Below are 15742 nucleotides of genomic sequence, written 5' to 3'. Positions count from 1 at the left end.
TGATGAAAGGAGAGGAGAATTCAATTAATAATCTTTGATAAAAATTGAATTGACTACAGAAAAATATTTTATCCAAAACCAACCCAACAAAAGTAAGCTCATCCACATCCTACATTCGGGTGGCCAAAATTTACTGGTTGCCTTTATAACACAAATAGAAATGAAAAGTTAACAAGAGTTCCGAGAAGACTAGATGTCCGAATTTCAAAAACATGTATCATGGCTGAGAAGTCATGAACTACAAAGAACAAAATAGATCTCCGCAAGAGGCCATAGATATCTACACAAGAGAAGCAAGCCACAGGTAATGGGAGTCTCATTGCTTGCACCAACAACGTAAATCTACCTGATGGTGACAAACTTGTTGGTTCCATGTCTTGCCCAGTGAGTCCTTAAATCAATTGGGTTAGCAAAGTTATAACCTTCAGCTGCAAGTTTCTCCAATACCTTCTTAAATGCACCCTGACTCATTTTCCTCCCTGCTATCCTTGCACCGCGTCTTTTGGTACTCATTGGTAGAGGGTACACCGAGACATTTGTGGTGCAACATGCTGACTGCCATCCTCCGCAGCCCCATCGGTAACATTGTTGAGGAGTTCCAGTACATGAGCAGGTCGGAATTGGGATAACTGAAATGTCCATATCAATCCCGTTTATGACAACATCCACACTTTTCTTAGCTGGCTTCGCACGCGGAACTGTATTATTATTACCATCCTTTGGCTTCCTAGGTTTCTTAGCTTTGGGAGTTTTGGGGGATGTACCACCTACCTGTCTTCTCTTCAACTGGTTACCTTCATTACTTACACTGGGTTCCTCAATCCTACTCAACCTCTCATCCCTTGATGAATTGGGTGGCTGTAACATTTGCATTGAGTGAGCTCCTGAAGTTTGCAGGGGAACAACATAATTGGGATTTGGGGGTAATATATTTAAAAACTTCTCCCGATTTATCCAACTATCCCTCATGTAATTCATATGCTCAGGGGCATCAGAAACCACACAATCATGTGGAAGGTAGGCTCCATTGGCACCGATCATGATGTTAATTGGATCACGCCTGGGTAAGAAATGCTTTGTATCACGGTCTACCATGCTCGGCATCCACTGGAGACCTAATGGCTCCTTATATGACGGTTCATAATAACCCCAATTGTGCATGTTCAACGCATCATCATCCATGAAAGCTAAGCAATGTCAACAACACAGCAAAAGGGGAAAAATTCAGCTTTTCTCTACAGTTTTTAACATAACCACTAAAAACATTTTAATTCTTCACTATATCAGCTTTCGTTAAAAAGATGAACTTTTGATATGTTTGGGATGACCCATCAGCAGCATTGTCATCCAGATCACTGAGGCTGTTAAAGAGTCCTCAACAAGTGAAGACATTATTACCTTTAACGCTAATAAATAAACAAAAGACAACATTTTACATGAAGCATAGTTCCCAAAATCAATAGATCCAATGAACAATCAACAAAACAGAAGCATATGCAAAGAGATTAGCAGGTAGCAAGTACCAAGTCACAATGCCAGGCATTAATTGCATCCAAACCAAAAAAATAAAAGAATAAATGAAAATAACTGAGTAAAAGAATCTCACTTCCTCCAGATCTAAAAATGGGAGGATTTTTAAGATTCCCATAAACAAAAACGGGAAATTATATATATATATATATATATATATATATATATATATATATAAAACATCAATAAAAAATGGAAACGTTTCTAGTTTTTAAATCACTTTCCATTTTCCAAGATTTCCTGAGAATGCAAACAAAAAACCATTTCCAGATCTGCAATATACATTAAAATCTCGAAAATAAGAAAGTTGTTTTTTTTTTTTTTTACTTCGAATAGTAGTCGATTTCTGCAATCAGGAAATAGAAAACAAGCAAAACAGCAAAGAAATGTAGATGTGTGAGAATAAATGGCAGGTTTGATAGTACTAGGTCCCATATATTCAAATCTTAGAAAAAGAGAGAGAGAGGAGAGAGATAACTCACTTGGGGTGCAAACGGCTCTTTAGGTTTTGCCCTTCCGGAGAGAGAAAGAGAGACAAAGAAGAGAGAGGAGAGAGAAACGAAAGAGAAGAGAAAAGGAGAGAGGACAGAGAGAGGATGAGAGAGACCTAAGAATATGTAGTCGATTTATTTTTTCTCTGTTTTTAATAAAAATATATAATAGAAAATCTAAGAATGAAATGGTTTGTGGAGGGCATATGTTCCCATGTGACCCAAAAACAAATACCTAAATTCTTTATATTATTCTTTCTTTCCAATTTAGGGCTCGGCCAACTTTATCTTATCCCTCTTTCTTGAATGCTCCTAGTAAAGTGTAGATGTGATCTTTTTTATTTATTTATTTTAACTTTCCTCTTTCATTTTATGTTATTTATGTGGACACGTATGGTTTTGGGACTTTATATTAGCCTACGCCGAGATAGATTGCCAAATGCTTCCCACCAAAATTCTTTATGTAATGATTTGCGAGGCGGGGATTTAATCATATCCAAATTTAACGGGTGGTAGGTATTACTTTTTAAATGTTATTTTACTTAGAAATATATTAATTAATATTTTTTATTATTTAAAAATATCATTTTTAATATTAAAATAATCTGAAAACATCAAACAAACTCAACATTACACCAAAGATTCTCTTATAATGCATCAATTAGGTGTAATGTCAACCATAAAATGTGACTTGTGAGGAGATATATGGAATCGCACAACTTGAGAAAACTGGAATATCTTTTTTCTTTCTTTTCTTTTAATTGGATGCTTCAAATGTTTTCAAGAGAGTAATTCAACAGTGGGTTTATTTCAATTGGGGAATCCAGAAGTGGTAAGGGCACTTTGGTTTGTTGGTAAACGTCACACCAAGGTACAGAGATGGGTTGAATTATAATTTTACTATTGAAAATAAACAGGACAAGGGTGGGGGATTGGAGAATCTGATTATTATTTTTTTAAAGATAGAGTGACCAGTAATATAGTTTGGATATAAATTGACACAAATATTTTTTTATATAAAAATATAAACACAAGGTTTAGAAATATGCTACGCATATGTATAGTGGGTTTAATATTTTTTTCTAACAAGAAAATTATATATGTAGGCTTTTTCAACGTATTTTTATAATTTAAAATATTAAATGAAAATAAAAAAAATTGTGCATACTCAAATAAATTAAAAAACATAAATGACAACTGAAAATAAAAATGAAAAACATCAAGAAATAGATGTAAATCAAGATATTTAATTATATAAGATGAAATATTTACCCGGTTGTGTTGGATAAATTTATTTATTAAAATAATTTTTTATTGAATCAAATGGTAATAAAAATGGATATGCACTTTAAATTTATTGAATAAAATAAAAAAAAAATTAAATTAAACTTTTTATGTGAGCTAGTTTTAAAACATTACTTATTTGTGACGTATTTTCTATTTTAGTTTCTTATCTTTTGATTTTATTTTTAATCAACAAATCCGTATCAATTGCCTTTGAATTTGATCTAAAAATGAAGCAATCATATAAAAAAAAATATAAGAATAAAATTTAAAATAAATAAATAGGAGATTCACAGTAAAATATAGGAGAGGATGTATAGTGCCAACTACTATAGTAAAAACCCTCGGGTTTTAATTTTTGAGGTATTTTGTTATGACTAAAAATTTAATTATTATTATATGTATCCATGGGTAGTTAACTGTCGAATTTAATGACGTATTTTGAGAGTAAATTAACCACGTAATTAAGACTTCAGTTAAAAAATTAATATATAACGAATTGGAAAATTATTTAACGTGCAATTTACGTCCAATCACATTTATTTCCATTTCTAAAATTAATAATTACAACCAATCAGGTAAACTAACATCATAGCATAGGCATGAAATCTGTTGTATTTACGGCTTAATCACAAATCTAAACCAACAACTTTCTATTTCTTTAATCAGTTTATAGTGGAATAATTAGGAAAAGTTAAGGAAATTTCGATAAAAACTTTGGAAAGGCAAAGCATAAATAGATTATTTGTTAAAACTTGATTCCTGACGACATAAAAAAATAAAATAAAATAATAGCATGAGTTGTTATTTAGACGGTAATGGATTATTTGGTACTGTAATTATAGCTTCTATATTTTATTTAAAAACAGAGAAAAAATCATTTTGTTTGTCAAATATTTTATGTTTTTTTTATACTGAACTCCATATATATTTGTTTTTCAAATCTTGGTTTTATAAAAATTAAAATAACTCACTTTTTATTTATATTATATGCAGAAAGTCATATCAAAATAATTTTAATCAAATATATATTTTTTAAACATATCTTTTCAAAACCACAATTAATAATATTTTTTCAATTTATTTTTTAAAACTATATATAACCTCAAAAGCTATCACAGCACTAAAAACATATTAAGACTAAAAGACATAAAACGTGTATGTTTAGAATTATATATGATACAAAATAATTTCTTAAATATCTTTTTGCTTGAAATAATTAAAATAATTTTTATATATTTTTTATTCTTGGCATCAAGACATAAAAACTATTAAAAAATAATAAAAATATTAATTTAATACTTTTTAAGCCATAAATACTTTTAAAAAACACTGTTTAAGCAAAAACAAAAACAGCTTCCAAACATCCCCCGAAATTTGAAAACGTTGAAGTTTTTATTTATTAAACGGAAGCCAACTAAAGTTAGCTTAGGACCCCAGCGAAAAACTATAATGACCACGACTTTATATTTGGTTAATCGGTGCAGGCCAATTTTTTATTTTCAAATCATATATATTTTGGGGATTTTTAGGCAAGTTAAAAATTATATTTTGCCAAAGAATTATTTTATTTAAAAATTTAAATTAATAGTTAAAATTTTAATATATAATTTATATTATTTTTTAATATATTTTCAAGTAAACTTGAAACTTGCATTTATTTATATTATCTTATATTTAATTTTTATTAAATAGAATTAGAGTAATAAGATTCGAATTCAAGATTGTTTAGTCAACAAAATTATGATATTTTATTAAATAACTATTTTAATCTAAAAATTTAAGTTTTTATATAAGAAAGTTCTTTTACTTAATATATTTATTGAGTGATTTTCATTAGCACCCTTGGAAGCAATTTTTACTTCAATATATATGTATAATAGTGTCACGTTAGACATGTACTCACGTTTCTAACAAATGTCTAATAGGCTCTCCACCGTAAGATTTTATTATGACATATATGACAAATCGTAATCTCATATTTATGACGACACTTGCAATAACATTTTTATAAATGTCACAAAAATATAGCTGAAATGAGATAGATAATTGAAATAAATATTAAATATAATTAGTATTAGAAAAAAAATAATTCTACATTAATTTAAACGTTAAAATCCCACTTCAAAAATAATCATACACAAACAATGAAATCTAAAACTACAAATCCAATTCCATTAAAAAAAAAAAAAAACCTCCTCGAGAGTGCTGATCTACGAGGCAATCATTTCCCCAAACTGCATCGTTTTTAAATCCAAGCATGTGACCAACAAAAGGGGAAAAAACAGTAAGAAAGACTTAAAAAAAGAAAGAAAAAAAATTGCATTTATATACCAACAATGAGATAATATTAGAGCAATAACAATAAAAATATGCATGTTTTCCAATTATGGGGTACCTCTAGGTGTGGTGGATCACTTAAGGAAATTAATTTGTATTAGTAATTCAAGTATTTAAGTAAATTTTGAACACCATCATTTGCTTCATGCATATTTTTAAAGATTTCATTTTGCAACCTAAAATATATTGGTAGTTTACCAAAAACAAAACTGCATTTTCTTAAAAAAGAACCAATTAACCAATGGTGTTTCACATGCATATCTTTTCTTCATCTACTCCAAATTATAATCCTAACTCTGTTTTAAGAGGCAGGAATGGATTAAATCCTCTATTATTTGACCACGTTATCAAATTATTTAAGGGAAGGGATATAATTAAATCCCTTAATTAATAAAAATCCTTAACACTTGGTACTTAAGGGATTTTGAGGGGTTATGATTCATGATGTTGTTTGTTAATAAATAATAAAATGTTGAAAATGAAAATGAAAGTTTTATCTCATAATAGAATAATATATAATTTCTATTCATTGCATATATATCAATTCCAACCAAGGACAACTTCAATTTAGTGAAACTACAGGGCCATATCATGCATGGTGTCTTTCACTCTAAGGGTTTGAGCATTTTCTGCTGTGTGTCAATGGGATGGAAGCTGTTTCCACCTTGGCTGGATGGCAGATCATGGATTTTTGGGATCGACTGTGTACAGGATTGCGAGCAAGGTTAGGCATCTGTTCACAACTTTTTATAGGTCCATCCTGTCAGTTTTGAGAATTTTGCAATCTGAGCTTGGCCTACAAGAATCGGCTTTATATGTAGGAAAGTGAGCTTGAGTGACATTTCACAGAAAAGAAGCATGAAATTGAGACTACTCCACGGTGTAGCATTCAGTGAACCGTGGTTCGGTCTTTCGGGTTATAAAATCGGGTGTGGAAGCTTTGATTTCACTTAACCAATGCACCAGGAAGCCATTGATGTCACTATACAAGGCATGCCCCAATGCATATTTGCCCACTATCCTGGGAATTCTAATATCATCATATTCCGGTCATTAATTTTCTCTAGGTACCAAACGTTATCAGATCATTCTTTGGTGACACTTGGTGACCTATTCCGCTTCATGTTAGACACTTAGACCTCGAGACCCACCTTCCAGCAGAAAATTGTATCGATAGCTATAATATGGAACCAACCTGTAGGTGGTCTCCAAAACGAGTTGAAATGGCAAAAAGGGTGATTGTGGAAGCGCAAAAAAGGGCTGAATTCAGGTGGGTTTCAAGACAAGATGTCAGGGGTGCTGCTCGTGCCTATATCGATGACACAGGTTTGCTAGATCTTGAGCTAAAATCACTCGGAAACCATGCAGTAGGGAATTATTTAGTTCGGCGCTGCTTGAATCCAGTGACAAAGCTGGTGTTAAGAGTGCTGATTGGAAGATGATCAAATTAATGTATATCCTGAACAACAAGGTTTTGGTCATCAACCATTCAAAAATGAAGGGTGGACACAAGATGTCAAGGCCTCAACTAATGAAGGACAAACTATGCTTGTTCAAAAGTATTCTCAAAAGCCAAAAACCAACACTGAACCAAGGAATTCTTAATTAGTGCGATATCAGCTGCTGCAAGGATAATTCTTGACACCAAATACCTTGTCAAAGATCATATAATGGTGAACTGCCACAGAAAATTCAGAACATCGATCGTGAGGAAGCTGGGAAAATGACACTCTATTGCACGGTTGTCTTAAGAAACAAACAAGAGACCACTGAAGTGATGAACAAGGCAATGCCATCATTTGAATGCAATACCTTGAAAAACAATGCTAACTTCAATTAGTTTAAGCTAGAAGTGGAAAGGAAGTTCAGGGAATTAATTCTACTGGGGATTGAGAAGCTTCATTGTAGAGTCAGTAATAGTTGAAGAGGGTCAAAAAATTGTGTTAGAGGGGAGCAACACAGAAAGATGAATAATCAATGAGTTAATATATGAAAGTCGTGTTAATCACCGATCGAGTTGTTGATTGTGCTTGTGGAGCCAAAGAAGATGATGGTGAGAGAATGACTATATGTGAAGATTGGCAGCATAGTAGATGTGTTCGAATTCCAAATAACCAAGAAATGCCTCCTCTATTTCTCTGCAGTTGCTGTGAGAATGAAATCATAGTTTTATCATCAATACCATGGCAATTATACCTTTTCTTTTCTTTGACAGAGTTATTGGAAGTCATTATGTGACCACTAGTACAGTTTAGCCTGCTCCTTGTACATGCACGTCGTTTATATTTTTATGGTGGCGAAACAACCATATTTTCGACTATATTATATATATAGTTTTAAAATAGAGTTTTTCTTTTCTAGAAAAAAAGAGTGGTGTCCGTTTAAAATACAGTTTATTTTTAAATATAAATAAGAAAAAAAAAGAACGGTAATTTTATTTAAACATTCTTTCCCTTCACCTTCAACGTATTTCCCTTTTCCATTTCAAGTTTTTTTTTTTTTTTATGTTATATATAGTTAATGCTAATTGCCAGGCGTGGCTCTTTTAGTGTAACACATTTCTTGTAACCCCTCTCGTATATTATAATAGTGAGAAATTTAACAAATATTAATTAATTTGATCCTTAAACGATTTATTTGCATAATTGAGTCTTTTTAAACATAAATTAAAGCCTAATTGCATATTGTTTTTGGGACAGAGTTGAATTAAAAAATAGAATATTAAAGTGAAAAGCACTGTTAATATAGGTGGGTTGCTTTGAAATTTTTTTCAACATTTTATTTTTGTCCATTATTTTTTTAGTTATTGAGTGATCGATGCCTGTATTTTTAAAAAATACATTTTAGTATCAAACTTCATTTTTCTTTTTTTTTAGTTTTTTTTTGTGGAGAAGAGAGAAGAAATCGCTGGATTTCAACTTACAGAAAAAAGTTGTTGTCAGGGAAGATTTAGACCATTAAAACAGTCTATTTTTATGTCAAATTATTCTATATGATGAGGGGAGTTAAGATTATATATTTTTTTATACCTTGAAAACACATGAAAAAACATATCTGAGTTCGAGAAGTTTTTTAGTTTTAGGTTGATTTTGGGTTTTGGGACATTTTGTTTTTTTAAAAAAAAGATTATGAGTTGGTTTAACAAAGTTCCTATGATGTTTTATAAGTTTTTTTTTGGGTCATAATGGGTTCATAATGGGCTTTTGGGTTAAAAAAAGTTTTATTTTTCTAGCCACACAAGTGGCCGGGTTCTGGGATTCACAGACGACATTCACTTCAGAAAAAGAAAGAGGCTTGCGCGTGGAGCTTTTCTTTGTGGGTCAGGCAATGGGTCTAGCTACCAAATCCACAATGAATGGCCTCTTTCTTTTCTATTTTTTATTTTTCTTTGTTTTTAAATTAAAAAAATTATATGTATTTTTCAAAATAATTATTGCATTTGTATTTTAATTAATACTCATTCTCTGTAATTTTTTTTGGCTTATTTAGCCTTCTTAAAATAAAAATTATTTTTTAATTATATAAAGTATGTTTAATTTTTTTATGAGGTCAATGTGGTTCATCTATAATTTTTTATATATATTTTATATAGATTAAACTTATTTTTTAAAATAAAAACATTTATTTTGTTATAAATTTTTTAATATGTGCAGCTTTTCACGAATTTTTTTCTTTTATTTTATTCAATATATTTTATGTACATGCATCTATTAAAAAATGATTTTTATAAATAAATTTATTAAACACAATTACATAAAAGATCCATATTATGATATTAAATATCCGAATATATGTTTATCTCTCAATTTGTTCGGTTTTTCTTTTGGTTAGATTAGATACTTTCATGAGTTTTTTTATTTTTATTCTTTGAAACTTCTTTTAAAATTAACTTACTTGCCCAGGATTTTTTTAAATGAAAAATTTACTACTCGCGGTGGCACGGATCAATTTGCTGGCTAGTATTAATTATATATTATAGGAGTAATACAATAATACTGAAGAGCGTACGGCACCGGTGTTGATGAGGCCAGTCCTGTCTCAAAACTGGACTTGAATAGATAAGGCCATAGAGATAGATTAAGCAGCCCCAAGAGTCCAAAATACTGCCCATGAAATGGATTGCAACGCATGTTCAAATGAGCGGTCCTACTTCCAACCAAAAACAACAAATAAATGCTTCTTTCAATAATGGTGTTTTTATTAATATGAAGTATGAATTGAGAGAAATATTTTTTCTATATATAAAAAAAATTAAATGGATAGAGTGCAAAAAAAAAAAAAAACACCTTGCCTTAGTTTTTGTGTGTCTATGTCTACCCACATACACATGTGTGCTCATGACTGTCCACATATAATTATAAAAAAAAGTACCAGCTTCTTAAAAAAACTATTATTGATTTATTATACCCTTAAATTTTAATATAAGAAACTATTATAATTTTAAATAATTACTCGATAAACTAAACCAGTATTAATTAAGGGTATCTCCAATGGCAAAAACTAGCTAAATTGTTAGTATAGCATTTTGAATAATATAAATATAGTTTTTAATTTTGTATACACTCCAATAATAAAATTTATTTAGAAGAACTAAATTGTTAATATGGTATTTTAACCTAAAATTGTGAAAATCCAAAGCTCAAAAATAAAGAACTTGTGCATTGGAAATCCAAAACTCAAGTACAAGTACAATCCAAGATCAATTATTTTTTAGCTTTTTTCAAAAACATGTAGGAGTAACTTGTGGCCAAGAAGAAAGCTATTTTACCTGCTCTTTTAGCACCTCCACCATTTGAAGATGCCCTAACAAAACCTAAAACTGATAGCCAGGGGCGGAGGCGGTGCCATACAGAGCAGAATAACAAGACACTCTAAAAAAAAAAACTCATTTAGAAATACGAAGCAAATAAGCGGGAGGGGTCCATGCATTGAAATCGTATGAAAAATCATCAGAATCAGGAGAATATCAGTTGACAAGCCAAGCGAGAGGGATGGATAGAAAAAGGATGTATGGTTTGCCTCGCCTGCCCTGTGGTAATAAGCGCTGGCTGAAGTAGGAGTACATCATTATAATTGTGTTTCGTTTTGTTATAATACTGGCAGGTTAAAATAACGAGGGACCCTTGTGCATGGGTATATTTGTCTCTGTGACGTGATGTGCCAAGAGTACTTTATTGACTTTCATGGAACTCGGTTAAGGCACTTGCATTCTTGTCTTTTCTTTACTCTTCCAGCCCCTTCTTTATCTTCTCCATTTTCACCTCCTGGGTAACTCTTTTCTTTCCTTTACGTGTTTTTTTTTTTTATTTTAATTACAGAGAACGATGGCTTTTCAGGTCCTGACAGTCCCTACCAAAGAAACGACAGTCCCTCCCCCCCCTCTCTCCCTCAAAGAGCGGGTAAAAAAAAACAATGAGAAGCAAAAACAAATTCTCTAGAAAACAAAAATGAAAAGTTCCATGTAGGTGAGAAAACAAATAAACAAATCTTCTCCATGCCTCGAAAGTAAGTGAAAGGGTGTGTGATGGAGGGATGGACAAGATATGTCATGGGATCCTGGATTGCGCCCTGTTGCTATCGTTTAATTAGACTCTAACATGGAAGCCAACTTGGATTCACTTCTGAGGATACCAACAAGCCTGGACAAGACAAGACCCCAGGTTTCAGTGCAATTACCTGGGGCCATTGCTTGCTGCCAGGAAATCATTGCGGTACACTTGTTTATCTGTTATCTTCCTTCTTGTTTTCTGCTTAATGTCGCTGGATGATGCATCAACTGAAAGTTCATCTTCAAGTTAATTAGCGTTAAAAATGTAAAGATGAACCAACAATATCCCTACAATGCCTTGCTTACGAGTTTCAAAGATTAAAGTTTAGCTACTGGGAGGGAAATCGAGCCAGTTGGAGCCCAGCTAAAAGTCAACAGATTGTTTAAAATACGGTTCACAAGTTTAAACTGTTTTAGTGCTGTTGATTAAAGTAAGAAAAGATCATTACATTTGGAATCCTGGACAATTGGGAAGGATGATTGCCACTTGCTTTTGCTTTTTGAACGCAGCATGTGTTCACAATCCATATTCCATCTTCTTATTCTTCCTAACTCAGCATACAAGCACAGGCATCTTCTATCCTTTCTGTCATGATTATTGAATACAATTATCCCCTCTCTGTCCCTCCAACAATTTGCATTTTTTAGGGTAATAAATATTTCCAAGTTCATAAAAAATCTACAACTTTAATTAAACATCGATTCTTGTGTTTGAGAAAAGATCAAAACTGTACCTCATGTGTTTTTTCCCAATGATAAATTAGTTTTAACGTATGTTTACTAGCTGGATTCTTGTTGTAAAATTATAGAATATGCATGTGCAGGAGATTTTATAACCCTTTGAGAGCATTGGAACACGAGGGAATGTTTCACCGTATTATCCTTTCATCATATGTCTCCTAGGTGGACTCTCTGTGAGATTTGCAGTAGCTTACCAGCTAAAAGTAGAAAATCGTGCTTCAATTTCAATAAATCAAACATCAGAGAATTCACACAAGCAATTTTGTATGTTCTGACTTGACAAAGCCAGAGTTCTAAAATAAAGTTAAAGCGAGTAGTTGGCCGATGGCACCGTCAAGCGTGAAAGGACCTTGGTTTTCTCTTGCAGCGTAAAGAAATTTATTAAACGGTTATAGAATATAATTTATATTAATTTTTTAATTTTTTAAATTTAAAATTTATATAGATTTATAGCACTATATATTTAATTTTTATCAAATAAATAAAAATAGTAAGATTTAAATTTATAACTACTTAATCATTAAGGCTCTAATACTATATTAAGAAATCATTTAGTTTAAGTTATAAGATAAAGTCACAAAATATAATTTATATTATATAGGAGGAATGTTGATAATACAGTATATTGCAAGTAAAGGGATATTATTTCAACCAAAAAAAAGAGTAAAGGGATCTCCTCGGCCATTTTATTAATACTTGCAAAAATAATAATTATACTTGTGTTTTAATGTTTTAGATCTTCAATTGTGCACGAAGGGCCTTTTACTATATTATATTTTATAATCTTGTGTCTAATGTTTTAAATCTTTAAGCTCGCTAGAAGTGTCAAAGTCTGTGATGCGTGTATATATATATATATGCCCCCACAACTAAGAAGTATGAATTCTGCTGTTTTTACGGGCCTTTGAGGGAATTCGTAGATTTCATTTTAATTAACATTTGTGTTGAGCTAGCTAACGCATCTGTTTAGAATTTACCTAAACAGTATAGCTGACCAATTGACAGCTTAAACAACTGAAATTTTTAAAAAGAAAGAAATATTAAAAAATATTAAAAAAAACAAAATAACTCGTCTTAACTTGACTTGATTTAATTAGCTTAACATATAAATTAACTTATTAGAGTACTGGGATAACCTTATAAAAATTAAATTAAATTAAATTATTAAATTTAATTTATAATCAAAATAATGTTAAATAATAATAAAATTAAAAAAATAGAGTCAACCCGATTAATCCATCAATTCAACAATCCGGGTTAAAAAATCAATACAACCTATAAAAAATAAACTAAAATAAATTTTAAAATATAATATTTAATTAATAAAATATTGAAAGATAAAATATAACAGATTCATTTACAAAAATTAAGCTAATTATACTAGAATAACTTTATAAAAAAAATATAAACAAATTATAAAGCTAAACTGGATCAAGATTTAAATAATGAAATTAAAAGGAAAGAAAAGATATAGCTTTTGTATAGTTTAATAATATAGAGGCTCGATTAGCTTCTGTTAAAATAGCTTTCGTTCGGTATAATTAAATTAATCTTGGTTGAGGCAGCAGAGAATGCAGTCGAATTTCATAGGAAAATGGATGTTGTCGGTTTTGACTATTCTTTGATTTATTTACCTCTTTTGTCGACACTTGATGCAATCGTTTTCACTTTTCAAATTTACCGAGAGAATACAAAGTGTCTAGTCGACAAATACCAGGTCAAAACTTGGGTTGAAAAATCTATGGTCCTTTTTACCGCTCCGAGTCTAGGAGCTGACTACTTTAATTCTTCACGCTGGTAACTCGATCTACTTCTCGTGCGTGCCTTAGAATCTGTTTAGAAATGCGTTAGTTTTTATTTTTAGATAATTTTTTAAAATAATATTAAATTAATTTTTTAGTGGTTTTTATTATCGATATCAAAAATTAAAAAAAATATTTAATTTTTTTTAATATATTTTAAAATAAAAAATACTTTAAAAAACACAATCCTACAATTTTAGCCGAGATGGATCTTCTTTTTATGACTGTAAAGACAAAAATTATAAGATGATAGTTAATTGAGTGATATCCAATACATGAGGGGTCTGATTAGAAATATGTTTTTTGGGACCCATATGAGAATTGGGTGATAAATACATGCACGTGTCCCTTCCCCAATTTTTCACACCGTCAAGAACACAAGCTTGAAAACCAGTTTTTGAAAAATTAATCAACAAAAAAATTGAAATTTCTTTTTTTAAATTTTTGATTCAAAATTGAAATAAAAAATCATTCTAAATTACGTTGTAATAATTATTTTTTAAAAGTGTTTTTTATTTAGAAATATATTAAAATAATATTTTTTTATTTCTTAAAAATTATTTTTTATATTAAGATATTAATGATAAAAAAATAATTTTAAATAAATAAATAAAATCTAAGAAAACACCATTTAAAAACGCAGTTACAAAAGCCCCATTACTTACTGTTAACTTTGTCCACTTCAAATCTCTCTGTCTCTCATGGTTTTCTTTTCTCATTTTTCTTTACATAACTTTTAATTCTTTTTTTTTCAAGTCTCTCTCTGTTTAGAAAATGTAACCGTAATGCCTTGTACGGGCTTGTCTTTTTTACACTAGTTTTTGTATTTGGTTATTTAATTTTTAACACAAGTATAATTTATAAATGATTTTTTAATTAATATTATTTTTATTTTATTTTATTTTATTTCAAAATAATTCCACTACACATATGAAAAACATCATATATAATCAAAGATAAATATAAGATTTTTAGAGCTCGTTAAGGCTCAGTAATTGATAATTTATATAAATTAATAGTAAAATAGAAGAATTTCTTATATTTGCGCCTCTATATATACATGTTCATGTTTGTCTGATTGAGAGACTGATTAGCAGGTGGAGGGCTCGTGTGATTGATAATTAAAAGTACAAGGTCTCGAGTGTAGTTGGAAATTATTTTTTCATAAAATACAAAAAAGAAACAAAGGAATAACATAAAAAAACCAGGGTATTTGAGAGTGTGGTTATTGTTGCTTTTCAAATAACTTTTCATGCTGAAATGTATTAAAATAATATTTTTTTTATTTTTAAAAAATTATTTTTAAGATCAGTATATCAAAATGATTCAAAACATATAAAAAAATTTTAAGTTTTTGAAAAAAAATTAAATATTTTAGAAACATGATTTGCACACCGCGTATTCAAACAGACCATAAAAACAGATTTATGACGTGAAATTCAAAAATCATTCAGAGCTAGGAACATATATATATATCCGATAATTTGGCTTACAAAATATAATATAGTGTAATTTTATATTTTAATTTTAGGGAGTGGTATGAAAATACTTCCATCTTCACAGAAAATACCCAGTTGATTAAATAAATAATTTTACAATTCTTACTTTTTACAAAGTTATTTTATAATACAGCCTTTGCCGCATAATTATTATTCGTCAACATCAGGTTTTTAATAAGAGAGTCTAACAAGTGGATCCACGGCATCGTCTGGGCCGATTCCATTAGCTAAAACTAAACTGATCAAGATTTTAATTAAGAGGGAGACTGACCAATGAGAGGGTTTTAGGCATTAATTAATCTTGGAAAAGTAGATTTTAGGAAAAGGCCACGTGAGGAGGAGGCTGTGAGGTCACGTGCAACAGAGCCCTGGCCTGCGTTTATGCATGCAAATTACAGTGTGATATGAATAATGACTGGGTTGTATTGTTGCGGAGGGGGATGTTCTTTTGTTTCTGTCTAAATCCTGTGTGTGTGGGCTCAAAGTTTTAAGCAATGGTGATTGGGG

The 15742-nt window shown here is 30.3% G+C and overlaps 1 protein-coding gene across 1 annotated transcript; it reads right to left on the bottom strand.

Annotated features, from left to right (window-relative positions):
* LOC133706029 (protein BASIC PENTACYSTEINE2) lies at positions 1-2165 on the bottom strand. Its single transcript, XM_062131536.1, has 2 exons — positions 2013-2165; positions 1-1187 (listed from the first exon to the last, which is right to left on the bottom strand). Exon 2 carries the CDS (start codon positions 1180-1182, stop codon positions 343-345), a length of 840 nt encoding a protein of 279 aa, XP_061987520.1. The 5' UTR covers positions 1183-1187; positions 2013-2165; the 3' UTR covers positions 1-342.
* Between the last annotated feature and the right edge of the window lie 13577 nt (positions 2166-15742).

This window comes from Populus nigra, chromosome 10 (genome assembly GCF_951802175.1).
Source record: "Populus nigra chromosome 10, ddPopNigr1.1, whole genome shotgun sequence".
NCBI classification, from domain to species: domain Eukaryota; kingdom Viridiplantae; phylum Streptophyta; class Magnoliopsida; order Malpighiales; family Salicaceae; genus Populus; species Populus nigra.
Note: the sequence above shows the minus strand (reverse complement) of the source record. Positions and strands in the feature narration are given on the sequence as shown.